General features: G+C 43.3%; 2 protein-coding genes, 1 non-coding gene and 1 pseudogene across 6 annotated transcripts; 1 reads left to right on the top strand and 3 right to left on the bottom strand.

The window, feature by feature from the left end:
* Nucleotides 1–62: 62 nt before the first annotated feature.
* CEP19 (centrosomal protein 19) lies at nucleotides 63–6,632 on the bottom strand. The gene is given in 4 exon segments (XM_017956137.3): nucleotides 63–1,436; nucleotides 1,439–1,738; nucleotides 2,666–2,865; nucleotides 6,525–6,632. Coding segments are annotated over 3 exon segments (495 nt in total). The 5' UTR covers nucleotides 2,808–2,865; nucleotides 6,525–6,632; the 3' UTR covers nucleotides 63–1,383.
* LOC116273904 lies at nucleotides 2,998–3,103 on the bottom strand. Its single transcript, XR_004182408.1, has one exon. It is a non-coding gene; the product is annotated as a U6 spliceosomal RNA (small nuclear RNA).
* PIGX (phosphatidylinositol glycan anchor biosynthesis class X) lies at nucleotides 6,337–26,539 on the top strand. Of its 4 annotated transcripts, XM_031663933.1 has the most exons (5): nucleotides 6,400–6,678; nucleotides 11,418–11,481; nucleotides 17,411–17,552; nucleotides 25,560–25,773; nucleotides 26,241–26,539. In XM_031663933.1, the coding sequence occupies exons 2-5, from the start codon at nucleotides 11,429–11,431 to the stop codon at nucleotides 26,273–26,275; spliced, it is 444 nt and encodes a 147-aa protein (XP_031519793.1). In that variant the 5' UTR covers nucleotides 6,400–6,678; nucleotides 11,418–11,428; the 3' UTR covers nucleotides 26,276–26,539. The 4 variants fall into 4 exon arrangements, with proteins under 4 accessions (XP_031519795.1, XP_031519793.1, XP_031519792.1 ...); XM_031663935.1 differs by lacking the exon at nucleotides 26,241–26,539 and having other exon boundaries at nucleotides 6,337–6,678; nucleotides 25,560–25,984; XM_031663932.1 differs by lacking the exons at nucleotides 6,400–6,678; nucleotides 26,241–26,539 and adding an exon at nucleotides 6,724–7,154 and having other exon boundaries at nucleotides 25,560–25,984.
* LOC116273984 lies at nucleotides 9,785–9,821 on the bottom strand (annotated as a pseudogene).
* Nucleotides 26,540–27,794: the final 1,255 nt, after the last annotated feature.

Genomic DNA, 27,794 nt, shown 5'->3' with positions numbered 1-27,794 from the left:
CTCCCTTTTAATGAAGCGCTTACTGGTAAGGAGAGTGGAAGTGAACAGGTAGAAACAGTGAGTAATTATTTTCAGTTTTATTTAATAAACATCAATTTCCTTGTAGAAAACAGAATTTCTACCAATTATACAATACTGTAATAAGGATAAACGTATCAAATCACAGACGTTGTTAAACGAAGATGCCCTCTTGCAGATCCAGTCATGAACAGACCTAAACTGGCAGTGCCTATTGTTCATTTATTATGGGTGGATTTCCCATTTTACAAACAAACCTTTTATTTAAGGGAAGAGGTTCAGCATTTCACAATGTCCTTAATATATAATTTCCTGATACCGGAGGGGCAGAATTTCAACCATCACTGCTAATTCTGCTGCAGCTGTAGGGAATTTTGCAGGGCACGCTTTTCCAGAGATAAATACATATAAAGATATAACACATAGGAGGTAATGCCCTGGTAACCATATATGCCCCCCAATCTTGTCAAACTATAATTTGCTTATCATTCCTCAAAAAAAATTGTTTCTTGTCCCTTTACTACTTCCCCTCTCCTTCTTTTCAGTTGCTCTTATTAGGAATCCACACAAGCATATACCTAAACACTACTATGTCAAGGGCCAGGCCAACTCCTATCTCTTTACTAAAGGACAAAGCCTTCCCTTACTATTCTACTCTACAGTAATATACTTCCACTTCTTTTAGCCTTTATCATGCATTTCAATTTACTGTTTGTTAAGTTTAATACTAATTAGTTTTTCACAAGTTTTGACATCTTCAGTTAGATTGTAAGCTCCTTTTTTTTTTTTTTTTGAGACAGAGTTTTGCTCGTCGCCCAGGCTGGAGTAGAATGGCGCGATCTCAGCTCACTGCAACCTCCTCACCCTGTCCAAGCTGTATTCTCTGCCTCAGCCTCCCGAGTAGCGGATTGCAGCACCTCGCCACCACGCCTGGCTGACTTTTTGTATTTTAGTAGAGACTTGTGTTTCACCATGTCGCCAGGCTGGTCTTGAACTCCTGACCTTAGGGTGATCCAATCAGCCTCAGCCTCCCAAAGTGCTGGGATTACAGGTGTGAGCCACCACACCCGGCATGATTGTAAACTCCTTAAAGGCAGATTCCTTTATTCTATTTTTCACACATTCCTCCTGCACCTACCTAGTAGATGCTTTAAATGTCCTGGTTTTGAAAAGTAACATGGTCAATCTCCTATAACCCTACATATGTATTTAGTATTCTTTAAAGCTTTTTCCAGAACCAGTCTGGTAATGAACATGGATATTCTGCTGGCCCGATGCATGTTTTGAGGGTTTGGTATCATAACTCATCGGCTGACTCTGACACGGATGTTCTGCTGGCCCGATGCATGTTTTGAGTGGTTGGTGTCAGAACTCATCGGTTGACTCTGTGTCCCAGCCACAGGACTGTTGATCGTCCTGAATTCAACCTCAATGTCATAAACAAAATTTGGATCATCCTTCTTCTTCTGATTTTTCTCAAAAAGTTCATCCATGATGCTCTTCCTTTTGGCAAGCTCCTTGTCATCTAGTTTGTTCAGGTCTTCCTCAGGATCAATGGTTGTTTCCCTTTGAATTTGTTCCATTGTTTCTGCCAAACTCTGCCCTGACAAGTAACCTCGTAAAAAACTGAATAGCTTCTCTAGCTGCCTCAGGGATACTTGTTCTAGGTAACTCTTGTGTCGAGGATTATTCTTTAATTGTTCAGCAGCTCTGGTGCAATCTGGGAGAGAGAAGAAAATTATATACCACATACATCATATACGTCACAAACTACTGCAACAGCCAAAATAGAACAAAAACTCTGAACCCTGAAAGCATTATCTCCATATAGTCAAGTAGCTAAATGGCTTGATTGAAATGAATTATTTTGTAGAACTATTCTTTTTTTTTTTTTTTTTTTTTTTTTTTTTTTGAGGCGAGGTCTCAGCTCTGTATCATGTGAGCTGTGAAGTGCAGTGGCGTGATCTCCACTCACTGCAAGCTCGCCTCCGGGTTCACGCCATTCTCCTGCCTCAGCCTCGGTGGCAGCTGGGACTACAGGCGCCCTTCTCCTGCGCCTGGCCCAGCACAATTTTTTGTATTTTTTTCAGTAGAGACGGGGTTTCTGTGTTAGCCAGGATGGTCTCGATCTCCTGACCTCGTGATCCGCCCATCTAGGCCTTCCAAAGTACTGGGATTACAGGCGTGAGCCACTGCGCCCGGCGAACTATTCTTTTATATTGAGCTTTCAGTGTGGTGGGAGAAGGAGAGATATAGTTTCGACTTCTTTAACTTAAAAATCACTTTGTAGAGATACTAAACACTTTCAACTGGAGAATATGTCTGAGAAGAAAAGTGATATTATAACTTTTAGATAGCAGTAGTGGTATTAATAAAATATTAAGACTACAAATAAAAAACATTTGGAAGGAGAGAAGGGAATTAATATTATTGCATAATGCTATATCATTTAACCTAGGTAGCAATCCCAAAAAGATTATTAATTATCAAACTGGAAAAAAAATTCCCTTTTATAGATTAGGAAACTGAAGCTCATTGACACTAAGTAATTCATCCAGTGTCACACATCCAATCCCTGACAGAGTCATGATGTGAACCTGTATTTAGAGAATATTTAAGACAGGAGGCAAGATAAGACAAAAGTTACCTGAAAACTTTGAAAAGTTTCGAACTGGCATAATGCGCTGGCGAATTTTCCCCTTGATTTCACTCTCATAGATTAAGACAATAGCTGGAGGCTGAAACCTAATCCCACATTTCTTGGCAGTGCACATCATTCCCACGTACATGTCAGGGTAAGTCAGAGGAAATCTGATGAAAATGTGTAAGTTGCATAATGACTTCCTGCTACAGGGAAAAAACAACTAGGTGTTGGATAAATGTCATTCATTCCCCTCACCCCTTTGCCCCAGAAGATCCGATTCTAGTCCAGCTCTGGCCACAGATGCTCAGCCTGTGAAGCTCAATATTTTTTTAAAATTAAAATGTGGAATCTTCATGAATTTGTGTGTCATCCTTGCGCAGGGGCCATGCTAATCTTCTCTGTATCATCCCAATTGTGGTGTATGTGTGCTGAAGCGACCACAAAGAGAGCTTCCTATTTTGAGAGCTGCCCTGAAGGTTCAGTTTGGTCCTGGGTTAGTTTCAATCTGTTGGATCCCTAAGGTTCTCTGGTGTTCTCAAGGATATAGACTTGTTCATATGTGAATCTGGGGATGCAATCCAGTGTGAACCTCTTAGTGTACTGCACTCTTACCGAAGATTGAATATGAACCCCTAAGTCAGTCCAATAGCTGACCTATAGGGTCTTTATTATTTATCAATTAAAAAAGGGCATATCAAGCATCCTCGGTATCAAGGTACTATGAGTTTTTTAACCTTAATCATTTTGTCCTGAGAGGTTCACCAGTCCAGAGCTGTCTCCTTTGTACTTTCCCAATTATTTTACTAGAGTTTTTCGTTATTATTTATTTAATCATCTATCTTCCCTTCTAGTCAATATGGTATATGAGGGTGGGGGCATATTCATTTTTCACCACAATATCTCAGCATAATACCTGGAAAGTAGTAGGCATTCCATACATTGTTTAATGCTATGAATTAAAATGATGGTACCTGTACATTTTCGTAAGCATTTACAGTCTAGAAGCCTGATCAAAAAGCAGACCTGATGCAGAATCAGCTTCTTCATATACAAGTCAGTAACGTCTGCACGGCTTTTATTTTGGCCTACGTGTCTCACTATATGATATTCTTCTAGCTACAAGAAGCACAGCTATTAGTAGATGAATACTTACTATTCTCTCTTCCTTTCCCCACCCTCAATGCCCAAATAATACACTTAATCTCCTAAGCAGTGCTTTAGATGTGACTATGACATTCTCAGAAAGATTTGTAAATGTTAAGAAACATTGAGGTAAAGTGGCATAGGGTATGATATCTTCGTGAACTCAGTTCTGCTGAAGAATCACTATTAGGAACATACTTTTAATAAAATACTTAGCAGTGATTATACACCTTCATTGTAGAATACTGGGGGCAAAGGAGAGGGGAAACATATAGAAAATAATCACCCTTAATTGTGTCCAGTCTTTTTTCTAGGCATATAGTTTAAGTATGTTTCACACATGGTCGTACAAGCTATTTCCTGAAGTTCAAATTTAACAACATATGTTATTATTTTGTCATTAAATGTTTTACTACAATGTAACATACGACTGCTAAGTATTGTATTTTATGGATGTACTAAAATCATATTATTCACACTTATTGTTGGACATGAGAATTTTTACTCTTAGAAAATTAATCACGTATAAGCCCAGGCACAGTGGCTCACCCCAGTCAGCACTTTGGGAGGCTGAGGTGGGCAGATCACTTGAGGTCAGGAGTTCGAGACCAGCCTGGCCAACATGGTGAAACCACGTCCCTACTAAAAATCCAAAAATTAGCTGGGCATAGTGGCAGGTGCCTGTAATCCCAGCTACTTGAGAGGCCGAGGCAGGAGACTCACTTGAACCTGGGAGGTGGAGGTCACAGTGAGCCGAGACGGTACCACTGCATTCCAGCCTCGGTGACAGAGCAAGATTCCATCTCAAAAAGATGGAGGCAGGCATGTTGGCTCAGGCCTGTAATCCCAACACTTTGGGAGGCCAAGGAGGGAAGATCCCTTGAGGCCAGGAGTTTGAGACCAGCCTGGGCAACACAGTGAGACCATGACCATGTCTCTACAAAAAATTTAAAAATTGGCCAGGCATGGCAGCATGCACCTGTAGTCCCAGATACTCCAAAGGCCAAGGTGGGAGAATCGCTTGAACCCAGGAGTTTGAGGCTGCAGTGAGTTGAGATGGTGCCACTGCACAACAGCCTCTCCAAAGCGTGATAAGCCTATTCTAAAAAAAAAAAAAAACTTTAAAAAATTACTGTGCTCTACCTCTAATCTGATGCAATGATCCCACACCATTTTCTCCTTCTTTTCCTTCTCTTTTCTTCCTTTTTTTTTTTTTTTCAAAGAATACTACTCCCAATTCACCTGACTAAAATTTGATGTTAGTAAACTAGAACCTACTGGGCACAATATAAACTACACACACAGACGCAATGGCTGTACTCCTCAAAGATGTATGCAGTTGGTGCTCAAATAATGTAGTTTTTTTTACTAGACTCTTTTTAAAATTTAACTTTAATTTTTGCTAAAGTAATGTTTGTATTTGGAATATAAAATAATTCTATAAGGCTTATAACAACAAACTATAGTCCTTGGCCCTACTCCTCTTCATACGGAGCCAGATTGAATTTTAAAAAGCATGCCTTCCAAAATTTATCTCTCCATTTCTTAAGAAACATGCTTATACTACCATTTTCAGTTTTTATTTTTTTGAAACAAGTCTCGCTCTGTCGCCCAGGCTGCAGTGCAGTGGTGTGATCTTGGCTCACTGCAACCTCCACCTCCCGGGTTCAAGCGATTCTCGTGCCTCAGCCTCCCAAGTAGCTGGAATTACAGGTGCCTACCACCACGCCCAGCTAATTGTATTTTCAGTAGCGACGGGGTTTCGCCATGTTGGCCAGGCTAGTCTCGAACTCCTGACCTCAGGTGATTCGCCCAAAGTGCTGGGACTATAGGCGTGAGCCACCTTGCCCGGCTATTTTCAGTTTTGGATAGTATCTTTTGACATACATTGTTTCCCCTTTGAGACACCAGCTCTAGAGCCCTCTATTCCACTCCAAACCGCCTGTGCTCTCTTGGCCTGCTTACAGATTCCACTCGGTTCAGGAAGAAGGAGGCCACGTTTATACAATTATTCTTCCTGGACACGAATACTCCTCTCTCTAGAGATCAAGAACTGCCTACAATCTTGTTAGGAAGCCCCACAGCACCTAAGGGTACGGATGTCCCCAAACGGTAGCCGATTCTCTCCCTACTCACGTCTCCACTAGTGCAAGGCTGGCTTTCTTACCCTTAGAGAAATACAGAAATGACATCTTCTGCAGGCCAACGTCTAAACACCCAGGAGTGGGTTTTTCCACCCAACCGCAGCGCACGGAAAGCACCTAAGCCGACTTTGAGGCCCGGCGGAGCCTGGCGCTGCAGGAAGAGGCCACAGCCACAGCCCTACTGACGAGCCCGAGGGGTGAACTCCCCGGCCGGAGGCCCGAACCCTCAAACACCGGGAAGCGGAGGTGGGGCCGGCCGGGGGCACCGTCCACCGGCTCCCACCTCGGCGTGCAGGGATTCCGGGGGGCGCTGGCCGAGCCGTTTCCACAGCAACAGGCCGGGCGCGCGTCCTCGCGCGTGCGCAGCTCCTCGCCCGCCCCCGGGTGGGCGGAGAGGGGAACGGCGGGGCCGGGACGGCCGCCTCACGCCGCGCGGGAACCTGTGGGGGACGGGGCTACAGGCCGCGGGGAACCGCGGGCGCCAGGGGCGCAGCCAGCCCTCTGTCCCGGTCGGTAAATCTGGGGCAGCGCGCGGTAGGAGCTGCGGGCGGCCAGGCCCCTTCCTGCGTCCGCACCTGGCCCCGCGCGCCCCTCTCGGGCGTCCGGCCTCCGGCGTCCTGGCGGCTCGGGTGGCGGCGGTTCGGGCGGTCGCCTGGCTGCTCCTCGGGGCGGCGACCGGGCTCACGCGCGGGCCCCCCGCGGCCCTCAGCGCCGCGCGCTCTGACGCGGGTAAGGGGCGGGGCTGCGGAATGCGGGCGGGGCTTGGGGGCCGGAGCGTGGGGAGCGGTCGCGGCTCCCCGGCCTCTCCGCGGGTTGCGGGGATGTGGGGACCCGGCGCGGGACTTAGATCAGCAGGGCCAGCCGGAGGAGGTCAAACACTAGAGCCGCGTGCCCTCCTCCCGCCCCCGGCGCTCCCGTGCGCTTTGCTCTGCGGCGGATCCCGGGTCTCCGGAGAGTGGGGCTCGGGCCCTGCGGTTCCCAGGCTGGACTGGCCGCCCTGTCACTAAGGCTCTGAGAAGGAAAGTCAGCCGTCAAGCGTCTTGGGACGCTCTTGGGTTGCACGAAGCTTCTGATCACCAAGGGGCCAGCAAGGCCTTAGCGCCCTGTGAGGCCTGAGAATGCCTAAACCGAATATAGGACTGCGTGCAAACTGCTAGTTGTTCGTGCAAGTGGTAGTTGGCAAACTGCTTGTACTACTGAGGCAGGCAAGTGCGGGAGTAATTACAGTAAAGTGGTAAGGTTTGACGGGAGGAAAGCACAAACCCGGCAAGTTTCTCCGTCTGTAAAATGAGGATGTTTCTGTCATCCTTGGTACCATTTAGATCCATTTAGTGTGTGTCAATCAGCGCAGTTCTGCTTGTGTGTTTCCATACTGGGTTTTCAAGTTTATCTAAACAAAGGATTATGAGGCCAAGAATTTCTTTTTTTTTTTTTTTGAGATGGAGTCTCACTTGCCCAGGCTGGAGTGCAATGGCGCGATCTCGGCTCGCTGCAACCTCCGCCTCCCAAGTTCAAGCAATTCTTCTGCCTCAACCTCGCAAGTAGCTGGGATTATTACAGGCGCCCGCCACCATGCCCAGCTAATTTTTTGTATTTTTAGTAGAGACGGGGTTTTGCCATATTGGTCAGGCTGGTCTTGAACTCCTGACCTCAGGTGGTCCACCCTCCTCAGCCTCCCAAAGTGCCGGGATTACAGGCGTGAACCACCATGCCCGGCCAGAAGAATTTTTAAACAGTTGGATTTGGTCATCTCTAGAGGCTTCCAGAATTGGCATTTTATAATTTAAAAGGGGTCAAAATTAGCCGGGCCTGATGGCGTGGGCCTGTAATCCCAGCTACTCGGGAGGCTAAGGCAGGAGAATCGCTTGAACTAGGGAGGCCAAGGTTGCAGTGAGCTGAGATCGCGCCGTTGCACTCCAGTCTGGGTGACAGAAGGAGACTCTGTCTCAAAAAGAAAAAAAGTAAAAAGGAGTCAATTGGCCGGGCGCGGTGGCTCAAGCCTGTAATCCCAGCACTTTGGGAGGCCGAGACGGGCGGATCACGAGGTCAGGAGATTGAGACCATCCTGGCTAACCCGATGAAACCCCGTCTCTACTAAAAAATACAGAAAACTAGCCGGGCGCCTGTAGTCCCAGCTACTCGGGAGGCTGAGGCAGGAGAATGGCGGGAACCCGGGATGCGGAGCTTGCAGTGAGCTGAGATCCGGCCGCTGCACTCCAGCCTGGGCGACAGAGTGAGACTCCGTCTCAAAAAAAAAAAAAAAAAAAAAAAAAAAAAAAAAAGGAGTCAATTTCCAGAGCCAGTTCACCACAACCAAAGTAATATTTAAGAGGAAAAATGTTGAAGGTAAATTCATATCCAACAAATTCTTTTTAAAAGTGGTACTTTTGGGCCGGGCGCGGTGGCTCAAGCCTGTAATCCCAGCACTTTGGGAGGCCGAGACGGGCGGATCACGAGGTCAGGAGATCGAGACCATCCTGGCTAACATGGTGAAACCCCGTCTCTACTAAAAATACAAAAAAAACTAGCCGGGCGAGGTGGCAGGCGCCTGTAGTCCCAGCTACTCGGGAGGCTGAGGCAGGAGAATGGCATGAACCCGGGAGGCGGAGCTTGTAAATTAGCCTTTCTCCGGTCCCAGTGATCAACTGCTGTCTGGTGTACATACCGATAGAATTTAAACCTGTTAATAATTTTTCTTCTAATTTAATTTATAGTTGGATAGTAGCCCTCACTTCCCACCCTACCCCTGTTAAAATTAAACATGATGAAGAAAAATCTGGATTTGTGCTGGGTACAGTGACTCACACCTGAAATTCTAACACATTGGGAGGCTGAGGTGGGAGGATTGCTTGAGGCCAAGAGTTCAAGACCAGCCTGGAAAACATAGCAAGACCCTGTCTCTACAAAAAAATGTAAAAGTAGCCAGGTGTGGTGGCGTGGGCCTGTAATCCTAGCTACTTGGGAGGCTGATGTAGGAGGATTGCTTGAGCCCAGAGGTTCAAGGCTGCAGTGAGCTGTGATCATGCCACTGCACTCCAGCTTGTGTGACAGAGTAAGGCCCTGTCTCTCTTTTTTTTTTTTTTTGAGACGGAGTCTCGCTCTGTCGCCAGGCTGGAGTGCGGTGGCATGATATCGGCTCATTACAACCTCCACCTCCCAGGTTCAAGCGATTCTTCTGCCTCAGCCCTCCAAGTAGCTGGGACTACAGGTGCACACCACCACACCTGGCTAATTTTTTGTATTTTGGTAAAGACAGAGTTTCACCATGTTGGCCAGCATGGTCTCAAACTCTTGACCTTGTGATCTGTCCGCCTCGCCCTCCCAGAGTGCTGGGATTGCGGGCATAAGTCACGACGCCTGGGCTCTTTGTTCTTTTTTTTAAGAGGTAGAGCCTTGGCTGGGTGCTGTTGCCCACGCCTGTAATCCTGGCATTTGGGAGGCCGAGGCGGGCAGATCACCAGGTCAAGAGATCGAGACCAGCCTGGCTAACACGGTGAAACCCCATCTCTACTAAAAATACAAGAATTAGCTGGGCGTGATGGTGGGTGCCCGTAGTCCCAGCTACTCCTGAGGCTGAGGCAGGAGAATCACTTGAACCCGGGAGGCAGAGGTTACAGTGAGCCGAGATCGTGCCACTGCACTGCAGCCTGGCGACAAAGTGAGACTCCGTCTCAAAAAAATAAAATAAAAATAAAAATAAAAAAAGAACAAATAAAAATCTGGATTAGTATAAGATACATATGGGATTTGGGGATTTGTTTATTTGGGAAAAGATCATATGCTTCTCCAAAGCAAATACAATTTCTTTTTTGAGGGTTGGAGGTTTTCCAGTGAAATGTAACTAGACAAATTCTAAAAGAGCTGTAACACTAAAATCTCTTTCAATTTTAGTGTTGAAAGTGGAAGTATTTTAGGCTTTAAAAGTCAGGCATACCTTTCTTCTATTCGGTCAGGTAGTTAGTTGTATGACCCAGGGCCATTTACTAATGCTTTAGAAGTTCAAGTTTCCTTCTGCAAACAAATGGCAGTAATTTTGCTTATTTTGCTATAGATTGTGAAAGTTAAAACACATACGAAAGCATCAAGTAGAGGATCTCTAGCACGTTAGATGTTATTTTAAAAATGTTATTTTTTTCTATTCTTTTCTCATTCCTTCAGATAGTTTCACCTTCGCATCGTCTTTCTTAATATATCTTTTCAGAAATACATCGAATGGATTCAGCAATATGCAACGATAATAACAGGATTATGCAAATAATATATAGTAATATATAGTTTTCTGTGTGTGTGTGTGTTTTGTTGGTTTTGTTTTGTTTTGTTTTGAGACAAGGTCTGGCTTTGTCACCCAGGCTGGAGTGAAGTGGTACAGTCTCTGCTCACTGCAGCCTCCCTCTGCCTCCTGGCCTTAAGCCATCCTCCCACCTAAGCCTCCTAAGTAGCTAATTTTTGTATTTTTCTTAATGGAGATGGAGTCTTGCTATGTTGTCCAGGCTTGTGTGTTTTTTAAATGTTCTTCCCACAGATTTACAGCTTTTAAAATGGGACAAAGTTCCATAGCAAATGCCTGGCAGAGTTGCTGGTCAATAGTAACTGAATTTTGAGTTTTAAGATGCTTACATTGAGTAATAGTTTTCTTTTTTTGTGTTTAGAGACAAGGTCTCTCTCTGTCACCCAGGCTTGAGTGCAGTGGTATAATCGTAGCTCACTGCAGTCCCCATCCCGTGGGTTCAAGCAATCCTCCCACCTCAGGTGCAAGCTGGCACACCTGGCTGTGAGTAACAGCTTGAATGTCTGGAGTCTGGATGAAGTCAGTGTACTGAGATTTCTGGTTATTCTAAGTTTACAGTGGAACCCATTGAAGCTTTAAGTGCCTCCAGCTTTCTTTCTTTTTTTTTTTTTTAAACCTTCCAGCATCTCCACAAGGCATAAATGTACCATTTTCCTGGTTTTGTAGGCATGGATGTTAGAATATAGACGTTGCCAGTATGTATCTATCTGATACACAGTTTCGGTGAACTAGGGCCAAAATGGAGATTTCCTGGCTCTTTAGCCGTCCTGTTCCTTTTTGGCATCTTGGGATCACCTGAATAAAGTAATATTAATAACAAACACTTATATAGAACACTTAATATGTATTCTTACTGCTGTTCTAAGTGCTTCTACATATACATTAAATTCTTATGACAGCTAGTAGAGAGATAAACTATCTTGCCCAAAGTTGACACGGCTATTAAGTTGCAGACTGGGATTTGAAATCAGGCAATCTAACTTCAGAGTCATTGTTCTTAACCACAGTGCTATATTGCAAGTATATATATCTCAAATTGCTTAAATTTTAGAAGTTTTTTTTTAGGTTGGTTAGATTTTCTAGGCAAGTAAAGCCTACTAAAATAACTCTTTTCTAATTATTTAAATATTATTTTATTCAGTGCTTTTATTTTTTAAAAAATATCTTTTGGCTCTTATAGGCACAAGGGCCATGTGCTCTGAAATTATTTTGAGGCAAGAAGTTTTGAAAGATGGTTTCCACAGGTAAGTTGCCCATTGATTTCTATTTCTATTAAAATAATGTCTCATATAATTGAGAGCAAAAAATCGATGGTTGAAATATGTATAAGTTGAAAAATCAGGCCGGATGCGGTGGCTCTCATCTGTAATCCCAACACTTTGGGAGGCCGAGGTGGGCAGATCACAAGGTCAGGAGTTCGAGACCAGCCTGGCCAACATAGTGAAACCCTGTCTCTACTAAAAATACAAAAATTAGTTGGGCATGGTGGTGCACACACCTGTAGTCCCAGCTACTCCGGAGGCTGAGGCAGGAGAATCGCTTGAACCCGGGAGGTGGAGGTTGTGGTGAGCTGAAATCATGCCACTGTACTCCAGCCTGGGCAACAGAGCAAGACTCTGTCTCAAAAAGAAAAGAGAAAAATCACTTGCTTCCTCACAGTTACTCAGTGATGGCATATGTGGTCCACACTTTGAAATAATGATTAATTGGCCGGGCGCGGTGGCTCAAGCCTGTAATCCCAGCACTGGGAGGCGAGATGGGCGGATCTGAGGTCAGGGGAGGGTCCGAGACCATCCTGGCTAATATGCACAGTGAGGCTCCGTCTCTCTACTAAATACAAAAAATAGCGGAGGCCGAGGTGGCTGAGCCTGTAGTCTTCTCGGGGAGGGCTGAGCTTGGGAGAATAGGCGTGAACCGGAGGCCGAGGAGCTTGTAGTGAGCACAGGATCCCGGCCACTGCACCTCTCCAACCTGGGCTACAGGCGAGGACTCACGTCTCAAAAAATGATTAATTAGGTGGAGCAAGAAAACAAATATGTATTGTTTACCACGTGCAATTGTCCCTTGGTATCTGAGGGGATTGGTTCCTCCTGGACCTCCCCCGAGGACACCAAAATCCTCAGATGCTTAAGTACCCTATATCAAATAGCATAGTATTTGTTTTTTTTTTTTGAGACGGAGTCTCACTCTGTCGCCCAGGCTGGAGTGCAGTGGCCGGATCTCAGCTCACTGCAAGCTCCGCCCCCCGGGTTTACGCCATTCTCCTGCCTCAGCCTCCCGAGTAGCTGGGACTACAGGCGCCCGCCACCTCGCCCGGCTAGTTTTTTGTATTTTTTAGTAGAGACGGGGTTTCACCGTGTTAGCCAGGATGGTCTCGATCTCCTGACCTCGTGATCCACCCGTCTCGGCCTCCCAAAGTGCTGGGATTACAGGCTTGAGCCACCGCGCCCGGCCTCAAATAGCATAGTATTTGTATAGAACCTACACACACCGTCTCATATACAGTATATTTTTATATATACAACCAGTGCCTATGTATACAATATTCCATTTAATCTTCACAATGGCATGAGATAGATGATTTTTTCTTATTTTTCAGATGAGGGAGGTAGAGCTCAAAGAATTTAAATAATTTGGTAGAAATTACGGTGATAGAGCTCTGACTCAGATTTAGTACTAGTATACTTCAAAGCCATCTCAAGTACTATGATACACTACTCTAAGTCACTATTTCTTCCTACTGTTGATTCTAAATGACCAAGCTGTTTCCAAAAAAGAAACTATCTTCAAAAGATGAATATTTGCCTATATTGAAGATCTTTAAAAGTCTGGCAAAAGGGTGTGGAAACCATTTCTCAAGAAAACTTCCCCAAACTGAAGCTTCTCAAGGTGATTATTTTGAAATGATTCTCAGATACTTGATATATAAATTCTGATTCATTTATTTTTTTTTTAAATTTTTTTTATGCCGGGTGCAGTGGCTCACGCCTGTAATCCCAGCACTTTGGGAGGCCGAGGCCGGCAGATCACGAGATCGGGAGTTCAAGACCAACCTGGCCAACATGGTGAAACCCCATCTCTACTAAAAATACAAAACATTAGCCGAGTGTGGTGGCGGCGCCTGTAATCCCAGCTACTCAGGAGGCTGAGGCCGGAGAATCACTTGAACCCGGGAGGCGGAGGCTGCAGTGAGCCGAGATTGTGCCACTACACAGAGTGAGACTCTGTCTCAAAAAAAAAAAAAAGGGGGAAGGGTATAGTTATTTCACCATGAAGTATATTTGGGTTAGGTTTTTTGTAGATAGCTTTTTATGAGTTGAGGACTTTCTCTTAAGTTTCTGGTTTCCTGAGAGGTTTTTTTTTTTTTTTTTTTTTTTCCATGATTGAGTGTTAAATTTTGTCAGATACTTTTTCTTCCTCTGTTTTGAGAGGATCATACAATTCTTATATTTTATTCTGTTAATATGATGAAGTACATTGATGTTTCCAATAGTGAACCTACTCCTTGGTCATGCGATATTATCTTCTTGAAATAGATCTGGATTTGTTTTGCTAATAGCTTGCTGGGTATTTTCACTTGTATGTTCACGAAGGCTGTTGGCCCATGACTCTGTTGTGATGCCTTACTCTGGTTTCGCTGTCAGGGCATTGCTGGCCTTATCGATGGGGAAACATTTTCTTCTTCTCTAGTTTCTGCTTGTGTAGCATTGGTATTATTTATTCCTTTAATGTTTAATAGAATTTAACAATGACTATGTGAAGCTCTGTTTTTGGGTGTGTATGCTACATTTAGGATTGTTCTTGATGCTCTTGATATGTTCTTGATGAACTGGATGAAGTGACCCCTTTATCTTTGTGTAATGTCTTTCTTTACGACTGACAATATTCCTTGTTCTGGAGTCTCCTCATTCTACTATTAATATAGCCATCCCATATTTATTATTAATATTTGCATATCTTTTTTATCCTTTTACTTGTATCGCCTTTATCGTCAGTGTGTTTTCTGTAGATAGCATATAGTTAAGGGTGGCCTTTTTTTTCTTTCCAAATCCCAAGAGCCTGTGAAAGGAGTTGCTGTTTTATCCATCTGTCAGTCTCTGCATTCTAACTGGAGTGATTAGAACATTTATTTTTAATGTAAATATTAATATGATTGGTTTGGTTTAAATATATCTAGCTACTTTTTTTTCTATTTGTTTTTCTCTTTGTTGCATCTAGTCGTCTTTTCTTCTTGCCTTATTTTGGATACATTGAGTATTTATTAAGCATTCTGTTTTCTCTCAAGTGTTGGCTAATTAGCCATCTCTCTCTGGTTTTAATTTGCTGCTTTAGGGTTTACAATGTGCAATCGTTACCTATCACAGTCTACCTTCAAATAATTTTATTCCATGTCACAGATACTGTTTTATCAGGACAGTTTCATCTCCTTCTCTTTTCTATGCTGTTGTTATCACATATTTTACTTTATTTTTTACTTGCGTTATGAGCCCCACAATATATTGTTATTGGTTTTTCTTTAAGCAGTCACTTTTTACATTATTTATTTTAATTGTGATAAAATACCCATAACATAAAATTGACAATTTTAACTTTTTTTATTTTTTATTTTTTGAGATGGAGTCTCGCTCTGTCGCCCAGGCTGGAGTGCAGTGGTGCGATCTCGGCTCACTGCAACCTCTGACTCCCACGTTCAAGCGATTCTCCTGCCTCAGCCTGCGGATTACAGGCACATGCCAGCACGCCTAGATAATTTTTGTGGGACAGGGTTTCACCATGTTGGCCAGGATGGTCTCCATCTCCTGACCACATGATCCGCCTGCTTCAGCCTCCCAAAGTACTGGGATTACAGGCGTGAGCCACCACGCCCAGCCTAATTTTAACTATTTTTAAGTGTACAATTCAGTGGCATCAAGTACATTCACATTATTGTGCTACCATCACCACCATTCATTTGCAGAACTGTTTATTTTGTACAACTGAAATTCTTTGCCTATTAAGCAATAACTACTCATTTCTCCTTCTCCCAGCTCCTAGCAACCAGCATTCTTGTCGCTGTGAATTTGACTCCTCTGGGTACCTCATATAAGTAGAATCATATAATATTTGTGACTAGCTTATTTCACTGAGCATAATGTTCTCACCGTTCCTTCGTGTTTTAGGGTATGTCAGAGTTTCCCTTCTTTTTAAAGCTGAATAAATTCCATTGTATGTTGATACCACATTCTGCTTGTCCGTTCATTGTTGACGGGCACTTTGGTGGCTCCTGCCTTTTGGCTGTTGCCTCTTAAATGCCTGCTTTCATGTACCCAGAAGTGGAATTGCTGGATCATATGATAATTCTGTGTTTTTGAAAAATTGTCATAGAGTTTTCCATAGTGGCCATATCATTTTACATTCCCACCAGCAATGCTCAAGGGCTCCAATTTGTCTAGCAATCATATTTGAAAGCAATTAAAACATGAGAAAAAAGTATTTTATATTCCCCCACATAGTTACCATTTCAGATCTCTTCTTTCTTATAGATTTATGTTTCTATTTAGTATCATTTACTTTCTGTCATTTCTTGCAGTGACAAATTCTCTTAGTTTTGTTTGTCTGAATCTTTATTTTGCCTTTATTTTTGAAAGATTTTCCTCCTGGATATAAAATTTCTAGATTGACAGCCGCTTTTCTTTTACTACTTTAAATAAGTTGCTCCATTATCTTCTAGCTTATTCTTATCTTTGTTAATCTCTACATAATTATTGATAACTTTTAAGATTGTTTTCCATTGACTGGATAATAATATGCCTTGATGTGATTTTCTTTGTATTTATCCTGCTTGGAGTTGGTTGGGCTTCTTGGATTTGTAGACTTATAATTTTTATGAAATTCAGAAAGTGTTCAGCCATTATATCTTCATTTTTTTTTCTGTTACATTCTCTTCTCTATTTTAGGAACTCCAAATATATGTATACTAGACCACTTGATATTGTTTAAAGGCCTTGGAGGCTGTTCTTTTTTTCTCCCTGGTCTTTTTTCTTCTCTGTGTTTCAGCGTGGATAGTTTCTGTTGCTCTGTCTCCAAGTCACTGGTCTTTTCTTCTTCAGCATCTAATGGCTTTTAATTACGTCTGAGTAAGTTTTTATTTCAGAAATTATATTCTTCATCTCTTAAAGTTGCATTTAGCTTTTTAAAAATATATATCTTCTCTCTCTGTCTCTCTCTCTCTTTTTTTTTTCTTGAGACAGGGTCTTGTTTCTGTCCCCCAAGCTGGAACATAGTGGTGCTATCAGAGCTCACTGCAGCCTTGACCTCCGGGGCTCAAAAGATTCTCCTACCACACCCTCCCTTGTAGTTGGGACTATAGGCACACATCACCACGCCTGGCTAATTTTTAAACTTCTTTTAGTGACGGGTCTCTCCATATTGCTTAGGCTGGTCTCAAACTCCTGGCTTCAAACAATCCTCCTGCATCAGCCTCCCCAAGTGCTGGGATTACAGGCATGAGCCACCATCCTCGGCCTATTTTTTTCTTTTTTCTTTTTTTTAGGTGGGGATTTGCTCTGTCACCCAGGCTGGAGTACAGGGGCATGATCTTGGTTCACTGCACCCTCTACCTCCCAGGCTCAAGAGATTCTCCTGCCTCAGCCTCCTGAGTAGCTGGACCACAGGCATGTGCCACCATGCCCGGCTAATTTTTGTATTTTTGGTAGAGATTGGGTCTCGCTATGTTACCCAGGCTGGTCTCAAACTCCTGAGATCAGGCAGTACACCTGCCTCAGCCTTCCAAAGTGCTAGGATTATAGGCATGAACCACCATGCCTGCCTTGTGGCCTATTTTTTTCTATGTAAATATCCAGTTGTTTCAGTACCATTTGTTGAAAAGACTATCCTTTCCCCATTAAATTACGTTGGTACCTTTATTGAAAATTGTGTGAGTGTTACTGGATTCCATTCCTTTCCATTGATCTTTGTCTATTTTTACAATAATGCTATAGTGGCTTATGACATGAATTATGAAAGATCTAATGGATGATTCTGACATGTTATAAATATTTCATTTGACCTTATGATCTACTTTTGGAAAATGAATTTTGAAATATAGTGTTTTCACTAATAGGAATACAGTGTTATGTTATCTCATTTAACAGTTGAATGAAGAGATTTACTTTAAATGTACTTGTCTTACAGAGACCTTTTAATCAAAGTGAAGTTTGGAGGAAGCATTGAGGACTTACAGACCTGCCGACTCTTAATTAAACAGGACATTCCTGCAGGACTTTTTGTGGATCCATATGAGTTGGCTTCATTACGAGAGAGAAACATAACAGAGGTACAGTTATTAGGGGATTTTTTGGGGGAGAAATTAATTTAGGGGTGCTATAGTTTGGACTAAGGAAAAATAGCAGGTTTCCTTTTCATTTTCTTAAAGTGTGTAAAGTGACATTTTTAGAGATAGAATGGGCATAGTCTTTGTCAAGTGAGTGACTCTTATCAGGAATAAGCCAACTAAACTGAGCTAGTTAAATGCTTTTTAGCAAGGTAGTTCACAGCTCAGTGACTAAGCAAATTATCTATGTGTATGTGTATGTCTTGAGAAAATTAATGATTAATAAATAGTGCCTCAACAGTAACTTTGTTAATGAGAATGACATATACCCCAACATCTGGGTAAGTGTTGCATCATTGCATTCCAGCCTGGGCGTCAGAATGAGATTTTGTCTCAAAAACTGAGGCACAACGAGGCCAAGTAACTTATCCAAAATCATATAGGTAAATGGAAGAGCCAATAAATGGATCCAGGATTGTCTGATTGCAATATTGTTGCCCTTGCTGGGCCTAAAATCTTATAGTTAAGAAGTTTCCCTGACTTTTGTTCTTTTTTTTTTTTTTTTTTTTTTTTTTGAGGAGGGAGTCTTGCTCATATGCGCCCAGGCTGGGGTGAGGTGGCGGGATCTCAGCCCTGCAAGCTCCATGCCTCCCAGGTTCACGCCATTCTCCTGCCTCAGCCTCAGTAGCTGGGACTACAGGCATCCCGCCACCTCGCCCAGCTGGATTTTTTTTGAGGCAGTCTGCAGCTCTGGCGCCCAGGCTGGAGTGCAGTGGCGGATCTCAGCTCACCTGGCTCCGCCTCCCGGGTTTTGCGCCATTCTCCTGCCTCAGCCTCCCGAGCAGCTGGGTTCACAGGCAGCCTGCCACCACTTCCGGCTAGTTTTTGTATTTTTAATAGAGAGGCGAGTTTCACGTGTTAGCCAGGATGGTCACCGATCTCTGACCTGCGTGATCATGCGTCTCGGCCTCCCAAAGTGCTGGGATTACAGGCTTGACCGCCCGGCCCTGGATTTTTTATTATTTTTTAGTGGGGGCGGGGTTTCACCATCAAGCCAGGATGGTCTTGATCTCTCCTGACCTCGTGATCCACCCGTCTGACCTCCCAAAGTGCTGGGATTACAGGCTTGAGCCGCAGCGCCCGGCCTCCCTTGACTTTACTGATAAGAATTCCTTGGGAGACGCGTTTGTACAGATTATTGCCTTCCTGGGAAATCCTGATTTTTAGGTCTAGATTGGACCTATGAAATCTGGTTTGAAAGAACAGATGATTTCCTGTTTTTTTTTTTTTAATTATTGGCCCAGGTGCATTAGTAGGTATATGTAGCTTAGGTGATTTCTGTTAAAATTTTGGGAGACACTGTCTTAGTTGATAGATTATAATCTACTTATAATTTTTTTTTTTTGAGGCCAGTCACCGCTCTGTCGCCCAGGCTGGAGTGCAGTGGCGGATCTCAGCTCACTGCAAGCTCCGCCCTCCCGGAGTTCACGCCATTCTCCTGCCCCTCAGCCTCCGGTAGCTGGGACTACGAAATACGCCTTCGCCCGACTAATTTTTTGCATTTTTAGTAGAGGCGGGGTTTCACGTGTTAGCCAGGATAGTCTCGATCTCCTGACCTCGGGATCCATCGCCTCGGCCTCCCAAAGTGCTGGGATTACAGAGCATTGAGCCACGGCCCGGCCAGCAGTTTGTTTTATTTCTAATGCATTGGTTTAGGCCAGTTTCTTTACCCGTTTATTGTATTTTAATTTTTTTTGAATAAGTAATTGCATTCTCAAGGGTTCATTGAGTAGATACAGAAAGGTATGCAATGATAGCATTCTACCTGTGTCAACCCCAATCACCAAGTGTGTTCTCAGTTTTTTGTGTATGTATCACAGTTCACATACACATACAATGATGGAAGGACCTCATTTTTTAAAATTTAATTAATTTTTTTTTTTTTTTTTGAGATAGACTCTCTGTGGCCTAGGCTGGAGTGTATTGGCACAATCTCGGCTCACTGCAACCTCTGCCTCCCAGGTTCGAGTGCTCCTGCGTCAGCCTCCCAAGTAGCTAGGATTACAGGTGCATGCCACCATGCCCGGCTAATTTTTGTAGTTTTAGTAGAGTGGGGGTTTCACCATGTTGGCCTGGCTGATCTCGATCTCCCGACCTCAGGTGATCTGCTTGCCTTGGCTTCCCAAAGTGCTGGGATTATAGACGGGAGCCATCGGCCAGAAAAAGGATCTCATTTATTTTTTTTCTTCAATGAATTATGAATTCTAAGTGAGGCTTTTCAAATTTAAAATAATGGATTTCAAATTTCAACACAGTTTTTGGCTTGTGAGGACATGGATTGGAATCATATTTAAATCTACTTAATAAAATCACTTACCGTGTTCTAAGAAAATGGAAGTTTTTTGGATGGGGATTACCCAAAAAGTCATACCTTTGGATGGGGATGAGATTTGGATGTTTGAAGGTTGACTGTTACAAGGGTACAGGTAGAGAGTGCCATTATAGATTGATTAACAAGTTTATGTTGATCTTGATTTTCTGCTTTCTAATCTTCTAATCCCTAATTGTAAGCCTTGTAAGTGTAGGTACTTCTTTATTTTGGAAACTTCTAGAAAAATAGATGTTAGGCCGGGCGCGGTGGCTCAAGCCTGTAATCCCAGCACTTTGGGAGGCGAGGCGGGTGGATCACGCGAGATCAGGAGATCGAGACCATCCCTGGCTAACACAGTGAAACCCGTCTCTACTAAAAAGTAATACAAAAAACCCCAGCGGAGGCGAGGGTGGTGGCCTGCTGATCCCAACTTCTCAAGGCTGAGGGCAAAATGGCAGCTACGGTGAGCTGAATCGTCGCTACCAGCCTGGCGTGGCTGGGCTCCATTACATTGTGACATTTAAATATATGGAATTTGATGCCTGACATATTAGATGCTGCTTGCTTCTGCCTAGTTGAGATTGTGGCCCAATTCCTTGTACAGAAAAACTTTATTATGCTGAGTGTTATTATATAATAAGTGTAACTGGGTAGAAGGAACTTATATGTAGGGACTGACTGATGCTGGTATACCTGGATTAATGTCTTGACTCTGCTCCAGGAAATAAAATTTTTGGCTGCAGCAAATGGAACTGTGGGCCCAAACTAAATGAGTGATGTGCCAGCAAAATGCTTTGTAAGGAGCTTGTGATGGTTTGTGAATAATTTGAAAATAAATGCAAGCCTTAAGTAGGTTCACCAAGGATAAGGCAGATCAAATAAACCTCATTTCACTTTTTTAGGTAGGGTTATTAAATGTATTTTTTCATCAAAATCCTTAGATTCTTTGAAAACAGTATAATATTAGATTGAAACATATAAAATTGCTGTTTTATAGGTCAAAATGGAAACACTTTCTGAAACCGTAAGTTTTACTCAAAGTATGTAGTATTAAGGCTTATGCTTAATAAGTGGACAAGTGGAGAACAGGTAACAGATTTAGTCTCTCACTTGAAACAAGCAAGAAATAAACAAAATATATGAAATAATGAGAAAAGTCATTGGATATCAGGCAATGAAGGGCAGAGATATCCAAGAGAAGGGAAATAAGTAAGGTGAGCCCTACTGTCATCCAGCTTATTTCCTTGAGAATGTTTTCAGGCTTAATGCAGGGAAGAGAAACTCAAGCAGAGCCTAGTGGACTTTTTGAGTTGAGGAGATAAAGCTGAGATTCTGGGCAGACAGAGGTCACTAGAATTCGCAAGCCAGTGTACCAGAGAGGAGAGAACTTCATGGAGGCAGAACTCCAGAAATAACAGAAGGTTCCTTTCAAGTATGTAGCTGAGTATTTTTCAGTGTGTATATGTTAGGAAACTACCTGATGCCAGGGAAAGAACCATCTAACAAAATGAGCGGTAACAGTGTCTCTCTGTTGAGTAAGTGCACTCACACAGGGACGGGAGTAGTACCTCGTCCCAACAACCAAACTGAGAAAAGCCTTATAATTTCTTGAACAACGGATAAACAGAGAACTTTTACTCAGTAGCAGGGAATACTTAGCCGCAATCTGAACGTTGCTTTAGTCCTGCATAACAAATCTTAAAAGCAAAACCTTAAAAAAAAAAATCAAACTGTTTCTAAGTAAACTACCTGCATTGCAAACAAAGCTCAAGAATATGTATAGGAGTACAGACATATCCAGCAAGATCAAATCAGCAATTTCTTAACTCTAATAAAAAATTAGCAGCTAAGCAAGGATGTGGGGGGAAAAAATGACCTATAATGAGGAGGTGAATCAATCAGTTAAAACCAATCCAGAATTGCCCCAGATGTTAGAATTAACAGGCCATAGACCGGGGTTGGTGGTTCACGCCTATAATCCCAGCACTTTGGGAGGCTGAGGCAGGTGGATCACTTGAGGTCAGGAGTTCGAGACCAGCCTGGCCAACATGGTGAAACCCCGTCTCTACGAAAAATACAAAAAATTAGCCAGGCGTGGTGGTGGGCACCACCAGCTACTCGGCGGCTGAGGCAGGAGAATCACTTGAATCCCTGAGGCGGAGGTTGCAATGAGTTGAGATCGCATCATTGCACTCCAGCCTGGGCAACAAGAGCGAAACTACAACTCCGTCTAAAAAAAAAAAAGAATTAACAGGCCATTAAAACAGTTACTGTAACTGCATCCCATGTGTTCAGAATTTAACTGGAAACATGGAAGATATTTTTAAAAGTCAGCATTGAACTTCTAAAGATTAAGACTGCAGTGTGTGAGATGAAAAATACACTGAATGAGTTAGTGGCAGATCAAATATTGCAGAAGAAAAGATAAATGAACTTGAAGATACTGCAATAGAAACTACCAAAAATATAAAACAGATAAGAAACAAATTTACAAGGTGAGCAGAGCATTAATGAACTGTGTAACAACTAAGTGGCTTGCCCTACATGCCACTGGAGTCCCCAAAGGGTAAAGTGAGAGGCAGAGATGGAAAAAATATTTGAAGAAAAATTGACTGAAAACTTTCTGAATGTAATGAAAACTATAAACTCAAATATGAAAGATGCTGAAGTACAAGAACATGAAGAAAACTATATAAAGGTACATGATAATCAAATAGCTTAAAACAATGATAAAGAAAATCTTTAAAGTAGTAAGAGAAAAAAAGATGTTACTCACAGAGGAGCAAAGATGATAAGATGATGACAGTGGTAACTACAGGGTAAATATGTAAGACTTCCCCTTTTTTTTTTTTTTTTTTTTTTTTTTACTATTTCAATCTCTTTACAAGATAATAGACAAAAATAATAACAATGTAGCATAGCATTGATACCATATGTAAAAGTAAGATGTGTGACAGAAATATCACAGACGGCTGGGCTCAGTGACTCATTCATACCTGTAATCTAAGCACTTTGGGAGACCGAGGTAGGAAGATTGCTTGAGGCCAAGGAGTTTGAACCAACCCAGGCAACGCAGTGAGAATCTCTACCAAAAACTTTAAAAATTAGTAAACTGTCAGGCGTGGTGGCTCACGCCTGTAATCCCAGCACTTCAGGAGGCCAAGGCGGGAGGATCATGAGGTCAGGAGTTCAAGACCAGCCTGGCCAACATGGTGAAACCTCATCTCTACTAAAAATACAAAAAGTTAGCTGGGTGTGGTGGCTTGTGTCTATAGTCTTAGCTACTTGGGAGGCTGAGGTGTAAGGATTGCTTGAGCCTGGATGACTTCAGTGAGCGGTGATCACGCCAGTGCACTCCAGCCAGGGTGACAGAGTGAGACCTTGTCTTGAAAAAAGAAGAGGCCGCCGGGCGCGGTGGCTCAAGCCTGTAATCCCAGCACTTTGGGAGGCCGAGACGGGTGGATCACGAGGTCAGGAGATCGAGACCATCCTGGCTAACACAGTGAAACCCCGTCTCTACTAAAAATACAAAAAACTAGCTGGGCGAGGTGGCGGCGCCTGTAGTCCCAGCTACTCCGGAGGCTGAGGCAGGAGAATGGCGGGAACCCGGGAGGCGGAGCTTGCAGTGAGCTGAGATCCGGCCACTGCACTCCAGCCCGGGCTACAGAGCAAAACTCCGTCTCAAAAAAAAAAAAAAAAAGAAAAAAGAAGAGGCTAGGTATGGTGGCTCATGCCTATTATCCCAGCTCTTTGGGAGGATAAGGCAGGAGAATCGCTTGAGCCCAGGAGATCAAGGCTGCAGTGCACCATGATTGTGCCACTGCACTCCAGCCTGGGTGACAGAGTGAGACTCCGTCTCAAAAAATAAGATAGTAGTGCATATAAAGCATAGTGAGATAAGGCTGCCAAAAAGCTAATGCAAGTTTTGCCTAAAGAAGATAATACTGCTACTGTACTCTATGAGTATTTCAAAGGCAGCTAATATGAGGAATGATTTGGAAACCATGTCATGAGAACCCAGGAGAACTGTGAACATTTCCCTTGTCAGGAGAAGACTTTGTGGCGGCAGCTATGGTTGCCTTCTGATGATTGAAGGATCCCTAGTGGAATAAGGAATGAATTTATTGCAGACATTGTAAGCAAGAACAACTGATAAATGTTACAGGCTAGTACAGAAAGTTTCTACTCATGAAAAAGAAATAACCTTATAATGGTAGATAGATCGAGATGACTCATAATAATGAGCTTCCTTCCAGTCACTGGAAGTACTCAAGCAGTGGCGGTATACCTGAAAAATACCTTTGTTGGTACAGTGGTTTAATTTTATTACTTCTAAGGTCCCCTATGACTCATGAGATGATACAATTCCTTGACTTTTGCCAAGGAGTTCTGTTCCTGCTGTGATTAACTGAAAAGGCACAACATGAAAAGAAAACATAGCACTTGGTGTCACTGTCAGAGGACAGTTAGGATGCTTGATGTGATGGGAAGGAGTTAATGCTGTTTGTTTCTTTAAGTTATGCCCAGGTTTTGCATGGACAATCTAAAGAGAAGTTATGTGTGTGTGTACATCCATACATGTACACATAGGTCATGTGTATAATGCCTGTGTGTGTATGTGGATATATGTGTGTGTGTACATAAATATGTATGTATGCGTGGATATATATATGTGTGTAATAAATAAATATACATGTTATAACTCAGGCCTAATTTCTGCCATGTATACACTTTCACTTTTGGTGAATACTATACTTTTCTATAAAATAGTTTTTACCATATTATTTTAAGAAATCATTTACTATTTTTTCCATTAACTTTTTTTTTTTTTTTTGAGACGGAGTCTTGCTCTGTCGCCCAGGCTGGAGTGCAGTGGCGCGATCTCGGCTCACTGCAAGCTCCACCTCCCGGGTTCACGCCATTCTCCCGCCTCAGCCTCCGAGTAGCTGGGACTACAGGCGCCCGCCACCACGCCCGGCTAGTTTTTTGTATTTTTAGTAGAGACGGGGTTTCACCATGTTAGCCAGGATGGTCTCGATCTCCTGACCTCGTGATCCACCCGCCTCGGCCTCCCAAAGTGCTGGGATTACAGGCTTGAGCCACCGCGCCCGGCTCCATTAACTTTTTATACCCTCTCTAGAAAGAGTGCTGGCCTTTGCTTTGACTTCCTGACCGCAGTGCTCATACTCACTGCCCTCACTTGCTTCTCTGAAGAACAGGAAATTGTCAGAATGATACCAGTCATTTTAACTCAATACAGGTTTTACCCTTTGTCATCGTTTTTGTGCTTATTGAATAATGCTATATTCACAAAATTTCTCAGTTCTTAGGTACCTGTTTTGTCACCTAAACACAGACTAATAAGAAAATATTACAGGAATAATTTTTATTACGGGGAAATTTGGTACCCTAGAATATAATTCCCCCAGTTTATTTTTAGTAAGCAAACTTTTATTAACCATAAATTGTCTTCTGTTTCTCTCCTTAAAATTGAGGACGGAAGGGGAATGGAAATTGTTTGTAAAGGGGGCAAACTTGACACTGCTCTGTGTGTCTGAATATAGTCTTCCGGTTTTCACTTTTAAAAAATCTTCCTCATTCATTTCTTCTTGATTAATATTTATTTTCTTTTTGAACAGGCAGTGATGGTTTCAGAAAATTTTGATCTAGAGGCCCCTAACTATTTGTCCAAGGAATCTGAAGTTCTCATTTATGCCAGACAAGATTCACAGTGCGTTGACTGTTTTCAAGCCTTTTTGCCTGTGCACTACCGCTATCATCGGCCACACAGTCACGATGGAGAAACCTCGATTGTGGTCAATCACCCAGATTTGTTGATGTTTTGTGACCAAGGTGAGGGCTGCAGGTGTTTTCTAAGGGTCAGAAAATAAGAATAAAGGTATGGTGGCAAGTTCTCCTTCTGCTAGGGTGGCTGGCAAAGTTCTATTTCTTGACCTAAGTGGTAGTTAGAAGGGTATTTGCCTTATAATAATTCACTAAACTATGTATTTGAGTAGATTTTTATGTGTGTGCTTTATTTTACAATCAAAAAGTTAAAAAGAAACATGCATTTGCCATCCCTGTCCTTGACACCGCTGCCCCAACTGTCGTCTCCTTCCCTCTACGACTAACCCACCACCCTGACTTTCAAATACTTCCTTATGTTTCTTTATATGTTTATCATCCAGATGTGCATTCCAAGATACTATACCAAGACTAAGGTCTTGTCCATTTATAAAAATCTACTATTTCCCTCAAGTCTCTTAATTTACAGGTTTCTCTCTATCCCTTTCCTTTCTTCCAAACTGAACTGTTGAAAGAACCTGGGCCATTTGACCTGCAGAGTTGGTCGTAGCTGGGGTTTTGCTAATTGTACTCATGTTCCTCCTACTTCTTTACTTACTGGAAATTGGCAGCTGGCTCCAGAGGAATGATCAGATTCAGGTTTGATTCCTTTGACAAAATTATAGGTAGTGCTGTGTTCTCTTCTCAGTAGCCATTTAATCTTAGTAGGCATGTACATGTGTTTATTTTTGCAGCCTTTGGTCCACATTGCCCCTCTTTTGCTTTTTGTTTTTTCGTACCAGTCTTGCAGGACTCTGTGGCTTTTTTTTTTTTTTTTTTTGAGATGAAGTCTCGCTGTGCCGCCCAGGCTGGAGTGCAGTGGGGCGTGAGTCTCGGCTCACTTTTCACAAGCATCTGCCTCCCGGGTTCCGCCGTTCTCCTGCCTCCCAGCCTCCCGGTGGCCAGGACTGGGCGCCCGCCACCTAAGCCCGGCTAGTTTTTTGTATTTTTGGTAGGGAGCTGAGGGGTTTCACCCGTGTCAGCCAGGATGGTCTCGATCCTCCTGACATGATCCATCCCGTCCTGCGGCCTCCCAAAGTGCTGGGATTACAGGCTTGAGCCACAGCGGCCGACTCTGTGGCACGATGTTTGTTTCCCACTTGGATGTATTTTTGATGTTTGGGAAGATACTTTATCACCTAGTTTTGTTGTAAATTTTGTCTGTGAGTTTTATTTTGCTGCATGATTGTTGTTTCTGTTTTTGTGGGTAAATTGAAAAATTAGCTGGGCTGAGGTAGCTCACAATCCCAGCACTTTGGGAGGCTGGTGGTGGATCAGAGGTCAGGAGTTTGAGACCTGCCTGACCAACATGGTGAAACCCCATCTCTACTAATCTCTACTAAAAATACAAAAAATTAGCTGGGCATGGTGGCAGGAGCCTGTAATCCCAGCTACTTGGGAGGCTGAGAGGAAAATCCTTGAACCTCCAAGTGATTTTGGCTATCAGCTCCCCAACTGGATTGAGCCTACCAGCCAGCTAATTTTTGTTACTGGTAAGAGACGGGGTTCACCATGTTGTCGGAGTCATAGACTCTGACGCTCGGCTTCAAGAAGTGCTGGAGATTGTGTTCCTAAGCCAATAATTTTCAGTACAGTACATGCCAGAAACAGCAATCATGCAACAAGCAAAACTCACCGGCAAAATTTACTAGGTGATAAGTATCTTCCCAAATCGCCACATCCCGAGTGAAACAAACATCCGCTGAAGCCGACGGCAGCAACTATCCGCACAGGCAGTGAGGATCGCGGCGGCGCGGTGAAACCCATTCTGCCCAAATGCAACGGGCTGGCGAAATGGCGTGAAGAACACCGAGGCAGCGCGGTGAGCGAGATCGCGCCACTGCGCGAACAAACTCAGCAGTACGGGCTGGTGAAAAACAAAGCGCAAGAGAGAACGTAATGGACAAAGGCTGCAAACAAACACATATTACGTGCCTACTAGGTGAAGCTGCTGAAGAGAACGCAGCACTACTATTTTGTCCGTCGAAACCTGGTCACGTCATTCTCTGAGCCAGCCGCAATTTCCGGTA

Source organism: Papio anubis, chromosome 2, assembly GCF_008728515.1.
Source record: "Papio anubis isolate 15944 chromosome 2, Panubis1.0, whole genome shotgun sequence".
Taxonomy (NCBI): Eukaryota; Metazoa; Chordata; class Mammalia; order Primates; family Cercopithecidae; genus Papio; species Papio anubis.
The sequence above is the reverse complement of the archived record's forward strand: the minus strand, read 5'-3'. Positions and strand labels throughout refer to the sequence as shown.